The sequence below is a fragment of the Drosophila serrata genome, unplaced genomic scaffold (assembly GCF_035046125.1).
Source record: "Drosophila serrata isolate PLE 108 unplaced genomic scaffold, ASM3504612v1 contig_30, whole genome shotgun sequence".
In the NCBI taxonomy this organism is placed as follows: domain Eukaryota; kingdom Metazoa; phylum Arthropoda; class Insecta; order Diptera; family Drosophilidae; genus Drosophila; species Drosophila serrata.
Window position 1 is genome coordinate 1,488,704 of NW_028256928.1, and position 14,001 is coordinate 1,502,704.

General features: G+C 40.5%; 3 protein-coding genes across 7 annotated transcripts in view; 1 reads left to right on the forward strand and 2 right to left on the reverse strand.

Moving 5' to 3' along the window:
- Window positions 1-1,117: 1,117 nt before the first annotated feature.
- LOC147645036 (Golgi-associated plant pathogenesis-related protein 1-like) lies at window positions 1,118-2,228 on the reverse strand. Of its 5 annotated transcripts, none has more exons than XM_086833295.1 (4): window positions 2,060-2,220; window positions 1,867-1,995; window positions 1,493-1,766; window positions 1,118-1,436 (listed from the first exon to the last, which is right to left on the reverse strand). In XM_086833295.1, the coding sequence occupies exons 2-4, from the start codon at window positions 1,892-1,894 to the stop codon at window positions 1,334-1,336; spliced, it is 405 nt and encodes a 134-aa protein (XP_086689421.1). In that variant the 5' UTR covers window positions 1,895-1,995; window positions 2,060-2,220; the 3' UTR covers window positions 1,118-1,333. The 5 variants fall into 5 exon arrangements, with proteins under 5 accessions (XP_086689421.1, XP_086689418.1, XP_086689412.1 ...); XM_086833292.1 differs by having other exon boundaries at window positions 1,493-1,800; window positions 2,060-2,219; XM_086833286.1 differs by having other exon boundaries at window positions 1,493-1,995; window positions 2,060-2,222.
- A 2,364-nt stretch (window positions 2,229-4,592) lies between these two features.
- LOC110191904 (Golgi-associated plant pathogenesis-related protein 1) lies at window positions 4,593-5,742 on the reverse strand. The gene is made up of 4 exons (XM_020962889.2): window positions 5,627-5,742; window positions 5,428-5,562; window positions 5,062-5,372; window positions 4,593-5,007 (listed from the first exon to the last, which is right to left on the reverse strand). Exons 1-4 carry the CDS (start codon window positions 5,666-5,668, stop codon window positions 4,917-4,919), a joined length of 579 nt encoding a protein of 192 aa, XP_020818548.2. The 5' UTR covers window positions 5,669-5,742; the 3' UTR covers window positions 4,593-4,916.
- Window positions 5,743-9,618: 3,876 nt separating this feature from the next.
- dpr11 (defective proboscis extension response 11) overlaps window positions 9,619-14,001 on the forward strand; it is a 71,624-nt gene continuing 67,241 nt past the window's right edge. The window contains exon 1 of the mRNA XM_086832165.1: window positions 9,619-10,166. The gene's annotated coding sequence lies outside the window, so the exon portion shown is untranslated. The remainder of the gene's footprint in view (window positions 10,167-14,001) is intronic.

Genomic DNA, 14,001 nt, shown 5'->3' on the forward strand with positions numbered 1-14,001 from the left:
AATTACTTCGTTGGAGCTTCAAAATAAAGTTATTAACAATAACTTGGTACTTATTTTGACTGATTTTTGCTGGGCACCTAAAGTAATTTTTTGAAGAAGTAAAAATAGGAATTCTCTCCATGTCTCACATGTACAATAAAATAGTTATGATTAATTCAACCATAATGTTTTAAAATAGGCAAATATTTTGTATACAAACTTATTTTAGATTTAATGTCACTGCGATTGTTGATTTCCTTAAGATTAGTCCTCTATTTTATTTAAATTCTGGCAGGTATCTGGGGATCCAGAGTCCCCTTGGACTTTGTGATCTATAATTCCATTAATTTTTTGTTGAAGGTGTTTCAATTGAAAGCGGCCGGAGATGGAAGCAATTTGAATGTCATTAGGTGCCCACGCATGAGACAGCCAGCCAGGAAGCGGAGTCAAGGAAAAAAAGGCATTCGACTCCATATCTGATTGAATAATAATGTGTGCTTAAGGATTTAATGCGCTCCCGGCAGCTGCTCGACTTCCACTTGGGAGCAGATATGTTGGGAAAACAACGGCAAAATGTTAAATTGCAATCCCACGAACGCGGCAGAATCACATGAATCCGAATCTGAATCAGACTCTCCCCGCCTTTTTGTTGACACCGGCATGGCCAATGGGGAATTCCCTTGGCTGATGCTGATTGCCAAAAAAAAGAGATAATATAAGTAGTAAAGAAGGAATGGGCTGGCAAAAAAAACTCAGAGACTGGAAATTCGGGCGGCTTACACATAATGCAATCTGGGAAAAAATTGAATAACCTTATCGTACGATTTTAAATTAACCCAAAAGTCCCACAAGCCTGCCAGTTTCCGAAATGGTGTTGCGTAGTTGTTAAAAATTCCTCAAAAAAATAAAGATTTTGCCTTTCTTAACGTAATACAGTTAACCACGTTTAAAATCAAAGGTATCTCCCATAAGCGGATCGTTAGAGCTGCCCTTAATCGTGGCAATTTGTGTATGGCGTTGACAGCTGGTTGGAGGTTTAATGCCTTGCACATTAGAGAACTAAGCGAAAAATACATTTTCCAAATGACACCGAGAAAAAATATGTTTACAAAACAAAAGGCATATAAACGGCAAACTGTATTTTTGCTGCCGATTTTTATATGTCAGGTTAACTTTTGTTATTAAGGTAAATAGCTTTTTTGCAGAAATGTAGTCCTTCAATGTGATATTTGAGTTTCTCTGACTGGCTCAAGTATGAGTTGTCAGTCAGATAAAAACAAACATGACATTGACATTTCAAAAAATTTACCTCAATGACAAAATTAATCTGTCATTGGAAAATCGGTCCTTTGCTTTAGTATAATAATATAAGCAGTCCCAAACAAATGGAAATAATCATTGTCTTAATCGAATCACCAATCCTGCCAGATCCAGACATTCCAGTGAGGTTATATGGCCTGAAATCAACAAAAATATTAGAAATTGCCTCAAGACTTTGGAGAGAGTAACTAACGATAGAGGCCTAGGGACGTTCTTTTCAAAGGAGTGAGTGTTTCCTCTTGGGGTATACCGGGCCACGACATAGTAGAACCCGTTGTCGGCCTGGTGTTGCCCCCAGCCCAATTCCGTTGACGAGGCCCAAATCACTTGTGTAAACTGTGCGGCGTTCAATTTAGGTCCTGGATTACTAAAGTCGTACTCCTTAATTTCGTCATACCAATATTGAATGCATTTCTCAGGGTCATCGAGGCGGAAGCACAAGTTTTCGCCGTATTTTCCCTGGGTATCTGAAAGATATAAATACTTTTGTTTCGCCAACTCCTGTGCTTTGCCATTCCGGGTATTAATGCGGTTATCCAAAATAATTCTAATATCGATGGAACGTACCTGAGCGTATGCGGTGGCTTTCCAACATAGCTGCCTGGACAATCTGAGGGGAGGAACACCGTGTAAATTCCTCAGCCGATTGTGCTCAATGAGCGCTTCCTCATCCGGAAAGGCGTTCACAGCGGCAAACTGGAATTAACCTTGTGCGTATACGATCTTTCTGCTCTAACATAAATCTTTTTGTACATATTACCCAATACAGGAAGAGTACCATTTTAATTTTTACAGCTTCCATAGCCTTAAATTTTTTTTTTAGATAGATCGAAATAAAGAACCGAGAAGTAATATTAGTTAACAGGATTTTTAATACTTATACCCATATTTATCTCCAAGCCTTCTAGGCGGATATTCTTTTTACAAACCCATAATTCGGCAGCATAATCTTAGGTTATTTTCAGAGCCCAAAGAATCATTCAGTTAGCAATCAAAACGGAAGGAGGGTACGATGATTTGTCTCAGTGTGCTTTCGGAGGCGCCCATGCGATATTATTTTGAGGGACTAACCACATACAAGGACAAAGGGCAATGCGATGAGCTCTGATCGTCAGCGGCAGCGGTTTAACTCTATTAGGACCACGCCCTCAATCCACAGGTCCTGCATTGGATATTAAATTTTTTGCTCCTGCTGCTGCTGTTGCCGCTGCCACTATCCTGGCTGTGTTGCTCTGTGGAACCGTGGCAATAAAAGTTTGGCTTTTGGCAGCCATGTGTGCTCTGGCGCTTTATGGAAGGATGAGCTGGTGCCACAACGCATGTGGCTGATGCTTTGGGTCATCATTGTTGACAACAATATCAGTGGCTATGGCAGCGGCAACACAAAGCAGGCGGAGCACGGACGATGGAACTTACTTTGTCCTTTGCACAGTTTTGGTTTCTGGTTTTTAGCTCTAAAATGTCAATTTGGGCCGTGACGAAGATTTATTGTGTTTGGGTTTGATAGGTGCTCTTAAATATCCCCCACTAGGCGCACATATTTCCACTATAAATTTCGCTGGATCCATCATTATGAGGCATATATGCTACAACCATTAGTAATAGGAGGCGAAACGATATTGTGAAAATTATCCTTGATGTTAATAAACTATGCAGCTGTTATTAAACTTTTATCGAATAAGACTTAAACTTTGAAATACATTTGCATCTTTGTATTCCTGATGTTTTTTTACTTATTTATTTAATTTTTTATTGGCCAAAATCCAATCACAATTTGAGCATATTCCCCTCGAGCCTAACTGTACTGAGAATAAATGGAAAATAGTCGCCAAAGAGTCAACGAGTTGAACTGTTGCCAAGACCGGCATTAAAATGGAAATGGCATATTCCAGCCACATAATGGTTAACCAATATCAACAGAGCAACACGCAAAATTTTCGCCATTTTGTGAAAAATTCACCACTATGAAAAACGCACACACATTTGCTGACATCGAAAGTGGGACAGAATAACTTGCATAATAAATGCAATTTATCCTTCCGGGCTTCGAGTTGTGAGTTGGCTCACGGCCATAGCTGTCCCATTCGCACAAGACTGATAACTCAATAGCCAGAACTGTTCCCAGTTCCCAGTTGGCATAACTAAACTAATTTCTTTTTAATTCAAACTGAGGAAACACATCTTCTTCCCACAGGGTCATGCGAACAATGCCGTCCAAATGCCAGGATGCGAAACTTTGATGGCGCCCCACTACTTGGCCCCCGGGGCAGGTGATCTAACCCTGCTCCAGGACCCGGCTCCCTCCAGGCCCAAACTCTAGTCCAGTACCACCCATTCCCTCCCTGGTGGCATCCCTGACCGACATTCGATGAATTGACCAACGCAGCTTGTTATTTTTCGTGTGCAACAGCGCGTTTCATTCGCTCCCGGAGGTTATCTTACCCAGCCATATTCGAACAGTGATGCTGGGAAGTTATTCAAGATTAAAAAAGATATTCATTCGCTTTCGAATTACTTGTTCTAAAAAATAAATTACGATTAAGTGACAAAAATAACACAAAAGGCATACGTAGTACAATAAATTAAAAGGTTTATCTTTACCAGATTTGTATGCGCTTTTGATAATGTAATTTATCGGCTTGGAAGTATTTATCCAATCAAACTACATTTTAGTAATAAAAATCAAATACTTATTTCTTTGCGTAAGAGTTGACATCACTGTACACTGTGCCGCTCCAATAGCTTTCTAACCGAAGGACGAGAAACATTTGATGGTGGCAATCCGCCTTACCTTTTTTGTCTGGTCAAACTTTTGCTCTGTTTTTGTCGAATTCCGCATTCTATTCGGGGATTGGACAGCCGACGTCTGTTTTTCACCTGCCAGGACTCCGCTTCATTCCGTTCCATTCGGATTCGGATTCAGAATCCTCCATTTGTTTGCGGATGGGAAATCGTTGGTGTTTGTCCATCTGAGTGTGCGAGTGTTTGTATGTCGAGTGTGTGCAGGTGTGCATGAATTTTACGCTGACAATTGTGATTTTCGCATGGTTCAGCATCGGGCAAAGGTTTTTAATTAGATTTTACTTCATTTTCCGCTGTCATTCAACGCGATTGCCACTGCATGCTTTATTCAGTTTCAACCAGATAAAAAGGATAGGCGAGTTCAATCGTCAAATCGTGATTTGATTTTCACTTTAACACAGTTCCCGAGAGCTTGCCTGGATCGAGGAATTCTGTATAACGTATTTTAATGTGTGTTAATTAGTATTTTATTCCGAAAATATACAATTATATAGCCTTTAAAATATTTTTTAATAATTCTCTTTACAAATATTCTCGTGTATCGATTGCTGCGGGGTATTAAACATATACATCGAATTCTCTGATATTTACGGGATATTTAGTTATGAAATTCTCTGATATTTACCGGGTATTTAGTTATGAAATTCTCTGATATTTACGGGATATTTAGTTATGAAACTCTCTGATATATACGGGATATTTAGTTATGAAATTCTCTGATATTTACGGGATATTTAGTTATGAAATTCTCTGATATTTACCGGGTATTTAGTTATGAAATTCTCTGATATTTACGGGATATTTAGTTATGAAAGTCAGTATACTAATTTGAGTAGTCCGAAACAAATCGAAAAAATCATGGCATTAATTGAGACTCCAACCTTGCCACATGCATTTCTTCGATCCCTGAAATTAATAGAATATTAAAATTAGACTCAAAAACACAATGCAAAAACTAACGATTTAGGCCTGGGAACATTTTGTGCAAACTCTCCTATCATATTCCCGGGTGGGGTGTACCTCGCTACTACGTAGTAGACCCCATTGGGATCCCTGTACTGCCCCCAACCCAATTCATGTGTTCTGGCCCATATGAGTTGCGTAAAGTGCCCGGTTTTGAATGAAAATCTTGGCCTAGAATAGTCATAGTAAATGCTTTCATCATACCAAATTTGAACACATCTCTCAGGTTCGGAACTGCGATAGCATAAGTTTTCTCCGTACATGCCGTCGCTCTTTGAATGTACCAATTCTTGTTTTTCCGCCAATATCTGTGTATCGAATGGCTTTGCAAAAAATAATTGAGATTGTAATTTTGGATCGTACCTTAGCATAAGCGGCAGATGCATCACAAAGGTCGGGCTTTAATTTAAGGGGAGCAACTCCGTGTAATTTCCTCAGCCGATTGTGCTCATTTAGGGCTATATTTTCAGCCCTGCCAATGCATTCCACTGCCGTGAACTGCAATAAATGTTATGCATACGCGATTATTATACGTTCTCATTAAAATATTTGTACTTATTACCCTGTAAAGAAACAAAAGTATTAAAATTTGTATAGCTTCCATATCTTTATCATTTTTCTAACTTGTGTGTGAGCCGAGAAATAATTGTTGTAGTACTTACTGACTTATGTATAATGATAAGATTGCTTGATTGATCCCCATTCTCTGAAAATGTATGTTTCTAAAACACAATTTCAATAGGTCGATATTAAGTTGTATTGTAGGACAAGAATATATTTTTAAAGGAAAATTGCAGCTGTACATCCAAGGTGGTCAACCTCTCCAGATCGTGGTCTAAATGAATGCCTAAACATGCGACATATAATAAACCCACAAATCCCTCTTTAAATGGTTCAATTTGTCAGCGACCCCAGTACCGCCTCCGATGGTCCAGGCCATCGGTCGAGTCGGTTCTTCGTGGTGGCAGCTGCCACAAATAATGGTTCTCTTGTCTTATTTAGCATCAATAGGCCATGTCCCCTATATCAACAACCCTAATTCCACTTTAATATTATTTGCACATAGCTTTTGATAAAAACTTCTTTAATTTTCTTTCTCAATTAAGACTTAAGAAAACGCTCTTATTGGTTTAAACTTGTAGATATGAGCCTTTCAAGTTAATATTTCTGACTTAGCTGGCCATAAAATAGAGTATTCCGTCGCCGGCGGTGTTGGATTTCTTTTGTCGCTTTCGGTTTTGGTGTTTGTGTTTTTGAGGCCAACAACGAAATGTATTTAGCATAAAAATTTACGATAATGAGAGCACAGAACAACAGGCGGCATTGCTAGAAAACAAGAAAAACGAAAGCAGGCGGCAGTCGACAGAGCATCAAATTTCGCCTAGGCAAATAGACAACAAACTGAGGTCTACCTCAATAAAGGAGGGGCAGGGAGTCAGCAGGTGTGGATACCACACCTCCCACCCCAAAAATGCCATCGCTGTTTTGTGGTCAAATACTGCCGCGAAGTGTTTGCCACAGGTCTCCACCACAGAGGAGTGTCATTGCTCGGCTAATGCCGAAAGTTAAATTAATATTTTTCACTAGACATTTGTTGTTTCGCCGCGATTTCTTATTTACAAAAAAAAAAATTGACGAATTTCATGGCGCTGTGGTTTAACCAACGTCAAAGTCAACTGTTCTAGTTTGTATCAAAATCCTTCTACCACAATTCTGGCTCTCACCTGTTTTCTGTCAGATTAGTAAAGTTTGCTGCAGTCCTTAATTTAAACTTTTCATTCGGCCTTCCTGGAATTAGACAATGAAAGCTGGCTGGGGCACAGGATATGGCAATCTCGATGGCGTGATAATCTCTTTTTAAATGCCATCGAAAGTCGGTAGAAAAACAGTTTTCTTCTTAAATACGGAAAATGCTGAATGTGCATCCCACTGACACTTGGTCGCTTTGTGAGCTCGAAATAAATTCTATTTGCAGGAATTATGCTGCATACTTAGCTGCGAGTGCCAGTGCACTGGCGGTGCGAAAAATGAAAATAAATGCAAAGGCATCCCAAGTACTTCAGGTTGCCATTTACATTCAGCACTGGCATTGGCATTTTATTTTGTCAGTCGCATTGAAATCCATGAATGGAATATGTGTGTCCCCTAATGCGTATCTCTTCGAGGGGTGTACAAGTTGGCAGAGCCGTTGTGGGTATTTTTATAAGGGGGGAAAGCCTAAAGTCATTTACCAAGTCTTTTTTTATAGAGTACTTAACAGGCGAAATTTTAGTAATAGTTGCCACAAGGCATTGGTATTTAAATATAAATATAATTATAGAAAATATGATGTTAGATAGCGAGAGAATTATTTATATCCTATGAAGGGTACACAGCTTAATATTAATATTACATTTAATTTAACATTCAGATGAAGAGCGTTTTTTCCCCATAAAAAAAACCCTTTTCCTCAGCCGCTGTGGGTGCTGCAACTGGCTTATGCGACTGTCTTCTCCTTTCCATTGCGTCTATAAATTATTCATTCCGTTTGAGATGTTTGATGTGCCTCCAAGTGGCATGATGTCCTCGCACACAGACACATACCCTCGCACCCGCACTCGTAGTCGTACTTGCACATTGCCAATCGGTTTGTTGCAATTTTTTTGCACTCCCTCTCGGCGTTGTGTCTGTGTTGCATCCCAGCTTTTACCCGCATTTCATTGAATTCATTCATTTTTTAGCTGCCTTGCCGCATATCCTGGCTTGTTATTGTTGGTGTTTGCCACAGCTTTGCATAAATAAGATAAACACAAGGATGTGCTCGGTAGGGATCGGTCCCTTTTCGCCATTCCCTCCTTTTTTAGCATCCTGAATCCAGGATCTCGGGGAGAGCATCCAGCATCGTCTCGAGTCGGTGTGCTGTGATTTATTTTGCACTCAATGTTTGCCAAAGTAAAATTGATTGAAGCGTTTGTTGGCGCTTCAATTGATTTTTACAACCGTATGTATTCGTATATGTACGTGGTGTGTCGCACACCATCTCCATCTCTCCTGCTCTACCCCTGATCCTGCTCCTTTTTTGCACCTTATTTCCGCCTCGTGGCCAGCGAGGCATTTGAAGTGCCGTGGTGCTTGAGTCCCGGCTTGTTTACAGTGGTTAAATTAACTTTGGTCAATTTGGTTCCTGTCGAGTGCTCGGCCATTCCATTGAGATAAGTTGATGCCAGACTTTGCGAACTCGGCCTTTGCGGCAACAAAAGGATAATGGCATAACCCTGCCCAGCTTACTGACAGTCCATTTGGTATACCACAATAACTTGGCAAATTGTGGTATCGAAATTGTGGTTATTCGTAATTGAAATGGGATCCAGAAACAATTATTAATGTTAGTAGTCGAATTGAAATATAACCTTTACTTAGCGTTAATTACTGATTATGTCTTAGTTATTTCTACAAGAGTTTAAGAAGAACGGAAGAGGCTTTAAGAACATATTTGATACCTCTACATTCATTGTCTAGCCCTATTTGCCTAATAGATGGATAAACGATTTGCCCTCAAAAATGTCAGTGGCAAAAATCACAACAATTCATCAAATGTCGTGCTGTGATTTTATTAACTGACGCTGATGGTGATTGAGGCACATCTGGGCCATATCAACACCTGCAGCCGGCAGTCGATCATCGACCACCCACCTCACCTCTCAGCACTCACCCCTCGCCACTTACCACTCACCCCTTGTACTCACTCACCCCTCAGTGCTTACCCCAGCAATCACCACCAACTGCAGTCGCATAAATCTTGGCCTGTCAAGTGCAAACAGAAAGGGAGGGAAACCATCAAAGATGGAGCTAACAAATTACTGACAGCAAAACAAAAATAAAACATAAAAGAAAAAAAAATAGCACACCAAACAAAAGACAGAAAAATATAACCAAAGACAGTGAAGAAACAAAAAAACGGAGGAATCATAATGGCAATAATAATTATGCAGAATATACCAAATATACGAAATATAAAAATAAACACGCAACGCAAATGTATGCCACTCATTTTTATGAATGGGCATTTATCATAATTAAAAATTCCACCAACACCGGCAAAGGTTCTGTGTGTAGCCAGAGTACCCGGCACCCATTACACCGTTGCCCATTACCCCGGGCTCCTTCCTTTCCCCGAATCACTTTCAGATGCCGACGTTTCTGACCTAAGACACGCCACACACACACACACACACCACACTCTCTGACATCTGGGAGTATCTGGTGAGAGTGCGTCAGAGGACAGCTTTTTTGGATTGGATTTTGGGGCTCACTTGGCGAAACAGCTGTTGCTGTTTGTTTTTGGGACGTGCACATTCACGACGTAAAGTAAGGCACTGGAAGAGCCACGTTGGTGAGTCCTCTCCACTCTGCGCATGTCTGCCGTTAGTCGCACCCAAACGGCTCTCTTTCGAACGGATAGAGAGAGCCATTGCGGGTCTCTTAGATGACGATGTGCCGAGAGGATTTGTTCGGCTTTTGGTACGATTCTCCCGAGCTTTTTTGGGGTCGTCGTGGCTGCTGGCATTAAACGTCGCCACTTCGAATGCCGTTGTCGTGGGCTTCAGTTGTGTCCAACGCTCTCTCTGTGTGTGCTCCTCCAGCAAACTGTGACTGTGACTGTGATTCCCGCTAGCCGCCACTGGCTGTGTGACAGTGACTGTGACTCTCGGGCGTCGGTTGATTCGGCCCGGTGGCGTATACTTGATGTGGCACCCTGGCGTATACTTGATATAATCCGCGGTTCTGAGTTGCGATCGCCACACTAACTTCGCGCAGTGTATTCTCGAGGATATCTTTGATCCAGAATAGCAACATAACGAATTCATTGAATTGTGCGGCTTCTTTTGAAGTTAATCCACACAGATATTTCTCACGCACATGCTCTGACTGTGGCAGTGTAGTAGTTGTGCGGTCGCTTTGTGTCCCAGTGCGGTGTGTGCGGGCAATTGTGCGTGTGTGTGTGTGTGTGTGTAATGCGTATGTAATCCAAACAAATCTGTCACGTGTTTTGGATATCTTTTTCTGAGGCCACCAACGGCGTCGTCGCAGCTACGGGGAATTTATTGAAAAATCACACAAAGGTGAGCCAATCCATGCGGCATATGGCCGATAAGCCGGATGGGGCGAAAAAAATGCCCCGATCACGTTGAAAATTAAAATAGTTAAGCAGCTTACGAGCTACAAGGGCATAACTATGCGGATGCTGGGCCAACAATGTTAGCTCCCACTGGGAAATTGATAATTGAATATAAATTGGTTATTTTCACAGTCTCCGGATGGTCCTGGGGAATCTGAATGGGTTTGCTCTTTTTATGTCCAGGTATTTTTGGTCCGGTTTAATTTTAATGCCACATTTCTAGGCAGCAAGTTGGTGAATTTAAATTGGAGTTTATTGAGGAAGATGAAATTGTATGCTTATCCTAAATTATTAAAATAATTTTAATAATAATGAGATGCTTCACACTTTTCTTAATTAAATGCATTCTTTAGCATTAATTTACTTTATTTCCACGGTCAGAACACTATTAATTACAAAGTATATTAACTAAATCCAAACATATTTAAATTAAAGTCAATAGGGATAATTGGGTAATTATTGTATGCCTCGTTTCATGCGATACATATTTATATGAAATTCACAAAGGATGTATGGGAATTTCCGCATCTAAAGGGACTATAGGCCCGCCATAAATTAAATGCCTAATGGTCACCCCAAAGGTTTCTGGTGCCCCTCGGCATTAGCAACATTTAACCTTTATGCCCTGTAAGTTGGCCAAATTAAATGACAGAATTTGATTAGTCCCATACACGCAAGCAACTTTGGGCACTCGTCTCAGCCCGCTGAGTGTATAATAAATGAGGGGTTCTTCCGGGGCGAGAGTATCATTTCCCAGCTGGGAAACTTTGGCAACTCGCCCCAGCTCAATTGTTTATTTAACAGCAATGAAAAAATCATTACGCATTTCATATCCAAACTTCAAAAGGTGAAATTCCCATGAAAAATTATATAAATAAGTTGAAAAGTTTTTAATGCATATCAAAGTAAAAAAAACATGAGAAGCACAACGTAATGCGACTAAAAAAGAAATGTTGATTTAAAATGCAAAGTTAAGCGACAGCGAAGGGAAGGAGAAGGGGAAAAGGCAAGGAAGGACCGCTGTCCTGTACGCAATTTGTCCACGTATAATAATTTTTTCCCGCATTTTGTTTGGTTACTTTACGCCGTTATTTGCCCTTGTCCTTGCCCTACTCTCGGCAAAGTTAATGTCATTTGCATTCACATTTTGCATATATATACCCCACTTTCATATGCCATATTACATATATTTTCAACTTTTTGTCCTGGCCATATTTTCTGGTTTGCCGCTCACTTCAAGTTCATTGTGCATTAATAATTTAGTTGTCCTTTCGCCTCGCAATGCGAATTTGAGTCGACACCCAGGGAAACTTGTTGGTCGCCTTCCTGCTTTTCCTTTTCCCTCTTTTTTTTGTAGCTTTTCCCTCTGCCTGCTTGTAATTTGATTTTACTCTCCTGTTTTCGGTTTTTCCGTGTTGGTCAGCAGCTTCGATGGGAATTCCAAATGCCTTTATCAGTTCTGAGTATTGTTTGCATGACTGCCCTTTAAATTTGTTTCATTTCGGTCTTTGTCTTCGGGCCATCGCCAATGGGTTCTTGGATTAAATAAAACTTGGCAAGACTTTGTGGGCGTCCGCAAAATATGCTGCTGAAATGTACAAAATTAAATATCATATTTGAGTTCAATTTTAGTTTTATTAAGTTCTCAGAAACACAACATCAACAAAATGGCTTTCAAGAGAAACTTAAATAGGGAAGTTATTACACCTAATGCTGTATTCTGTTTGAACTTCCTTAAGATTAATGAAAGTTTTCCACAAATATTCGTTGTGGTCAGACACTTTCTGCTATAAAAATTCTGGAAACTGAAGACAATATTAAAGTAGTTTCTTTGTACATGTATATTGTTTTCTAATCCAAATTTAAAATAGTTATAGTTTAATAGTCAACTTGTTTTACTCCGTATCCCCAAAAGTCGACTACCTTTCATCAAGATTTCAGCATCCTCGATTTCTTCTTTAAGCCCGGAAAAATGACAAAACTGAAATCCATTAGCGTTCCATGGGGTCTTCTTTTTTGCGCCACAACACTCCATTTGCACCGCACTTGAAGCGGCGGAAGAACGACAACGCGACTGAGTCTGGCGAAATTTGTTGTTATGAAAAATGATATTAAATCGCATTTTTCATTATTATTTTTCCTGGGAAATCGCGTTCTTCATCTTGTCAGACAGTTGTCTCAGCCAGTGGCAGCGCCGAAGAACTGGTTGAGACCCAGACCCGGAGAGCCCACAACCCCAAGGCTCGTCTGCCGACGTTCCATTTTCGTCCTTTGCACGGATTTGGACTGCAACTGGAAAAGGCAGGGCACAAAGAGAAGTCCTTGCAGGAGCGAAAAGAGGGCACTCGGGAAGGGAGATAGAGCGAGTTGAAAATTCAGAATAATGAGGAAACTAACGAGCCAAGACTTTCTCATTGTTTACTGGCGCAAAAATTGCGCGATTATTAATTTTCTATGCTATTTTGTAGCCCCTTTTTTTGCGACGCCTCCTTTGCCACTCCATCTTCTTCTGTTTTCCCTGCCACTGGCACGGCACAATTTTCTATACTTTTCCCCCATTTTCTTTTTTAATATTTCGTAATATTCGCCACGTTTCTCGCTCGTTCTTTTTGTTTTTTGGCGCGTGCAAGTAATGGAAAGGGGTAAAATTTGTGGAGTGTTGGCCCAAAGAGTTGAGCCAAGAGCCGAGCCAAGTTTTGCCGCGGAGTTCATTGCTTTCTCCCACATGTTGTGTATACGCCACTTTAACTGACACATTTTCGCGTTGTTTTTCCCAGCCCGCCTTTCGCAGGTTTATTTTTCTTTGCCGTTCGCCATGTTTGTTATTTTATTCATCGCCTCTGCTGGGAGAGCGGTGCCGCCTTGAATGCTAATGAAAAGCCTGAATTAAAGTTCGTCCCTCCGTAAGTTTATCAGAACAGCGGCGCGAGTGCGAAGATAGTTTGATTAGGACACGGGCCCTTGTGCGCAGCTCCAAGAAATATGAAAATTGCAGAGAAGTTTCGTCAACATCTTGCCAGTATCAGCATTCTGAAGGACTCAATTATGCTAGCTAGCACAGAAAGTTGATCGCTTTATAGGGCCTCTTAAGCAATTTACAAGTGTTTAATTAGTATAAGTAACTTTTAAAGTTTACATTCCTTTGTTTTTCGCATTATAATATTAATCAGAAACCCTGAAATTTAATAGTGTCTTTAATTAATAAACCTTATATGGCCTTGTTTATTTTTGCTCTTTTTAGGTAAGCGAATGCCGTGGGAGAAAACCGCCGGGAAACACAGTCAATTTTCAATAGCCACGTCCTTGGGTGACATGTGTGTAAATACATTTTTAATTTAAAGTAAACATTGTGTATTAAATTACGACTGTCCCGAAACGGAAGGGCGCCCTGATGAGCTCGTCGGGCAATATCCGCTGCGAAGGACACACGAAAATATGCAAACTGGCATCAAATCCAATTAGTTAATATGAATATTTGATGAAATCACTTCCGTTTCAAATGCTGCAAAAAAATAAATAAAGGACGACCGCCCATCGTGTGCCTGGTGTTGTCCCTGGTGTTTGTCATCATCATCGCCATGACGATAATGATTCGTAAGTTTTAACGTAACGCTCATGTTGGGCAACAACTTTTTCAAAATTTAAAACTTTAACACATTCCCCAAAGCCAGTCATCGTTCAGCGTTTGAAATATTCGCCTCTTTCGAGCTTTTGTGTTGTCGTCCACAATAACCACAATTTGCAACTTTTTGCGGCACTTTGTCAGTGCGAAAAATGTC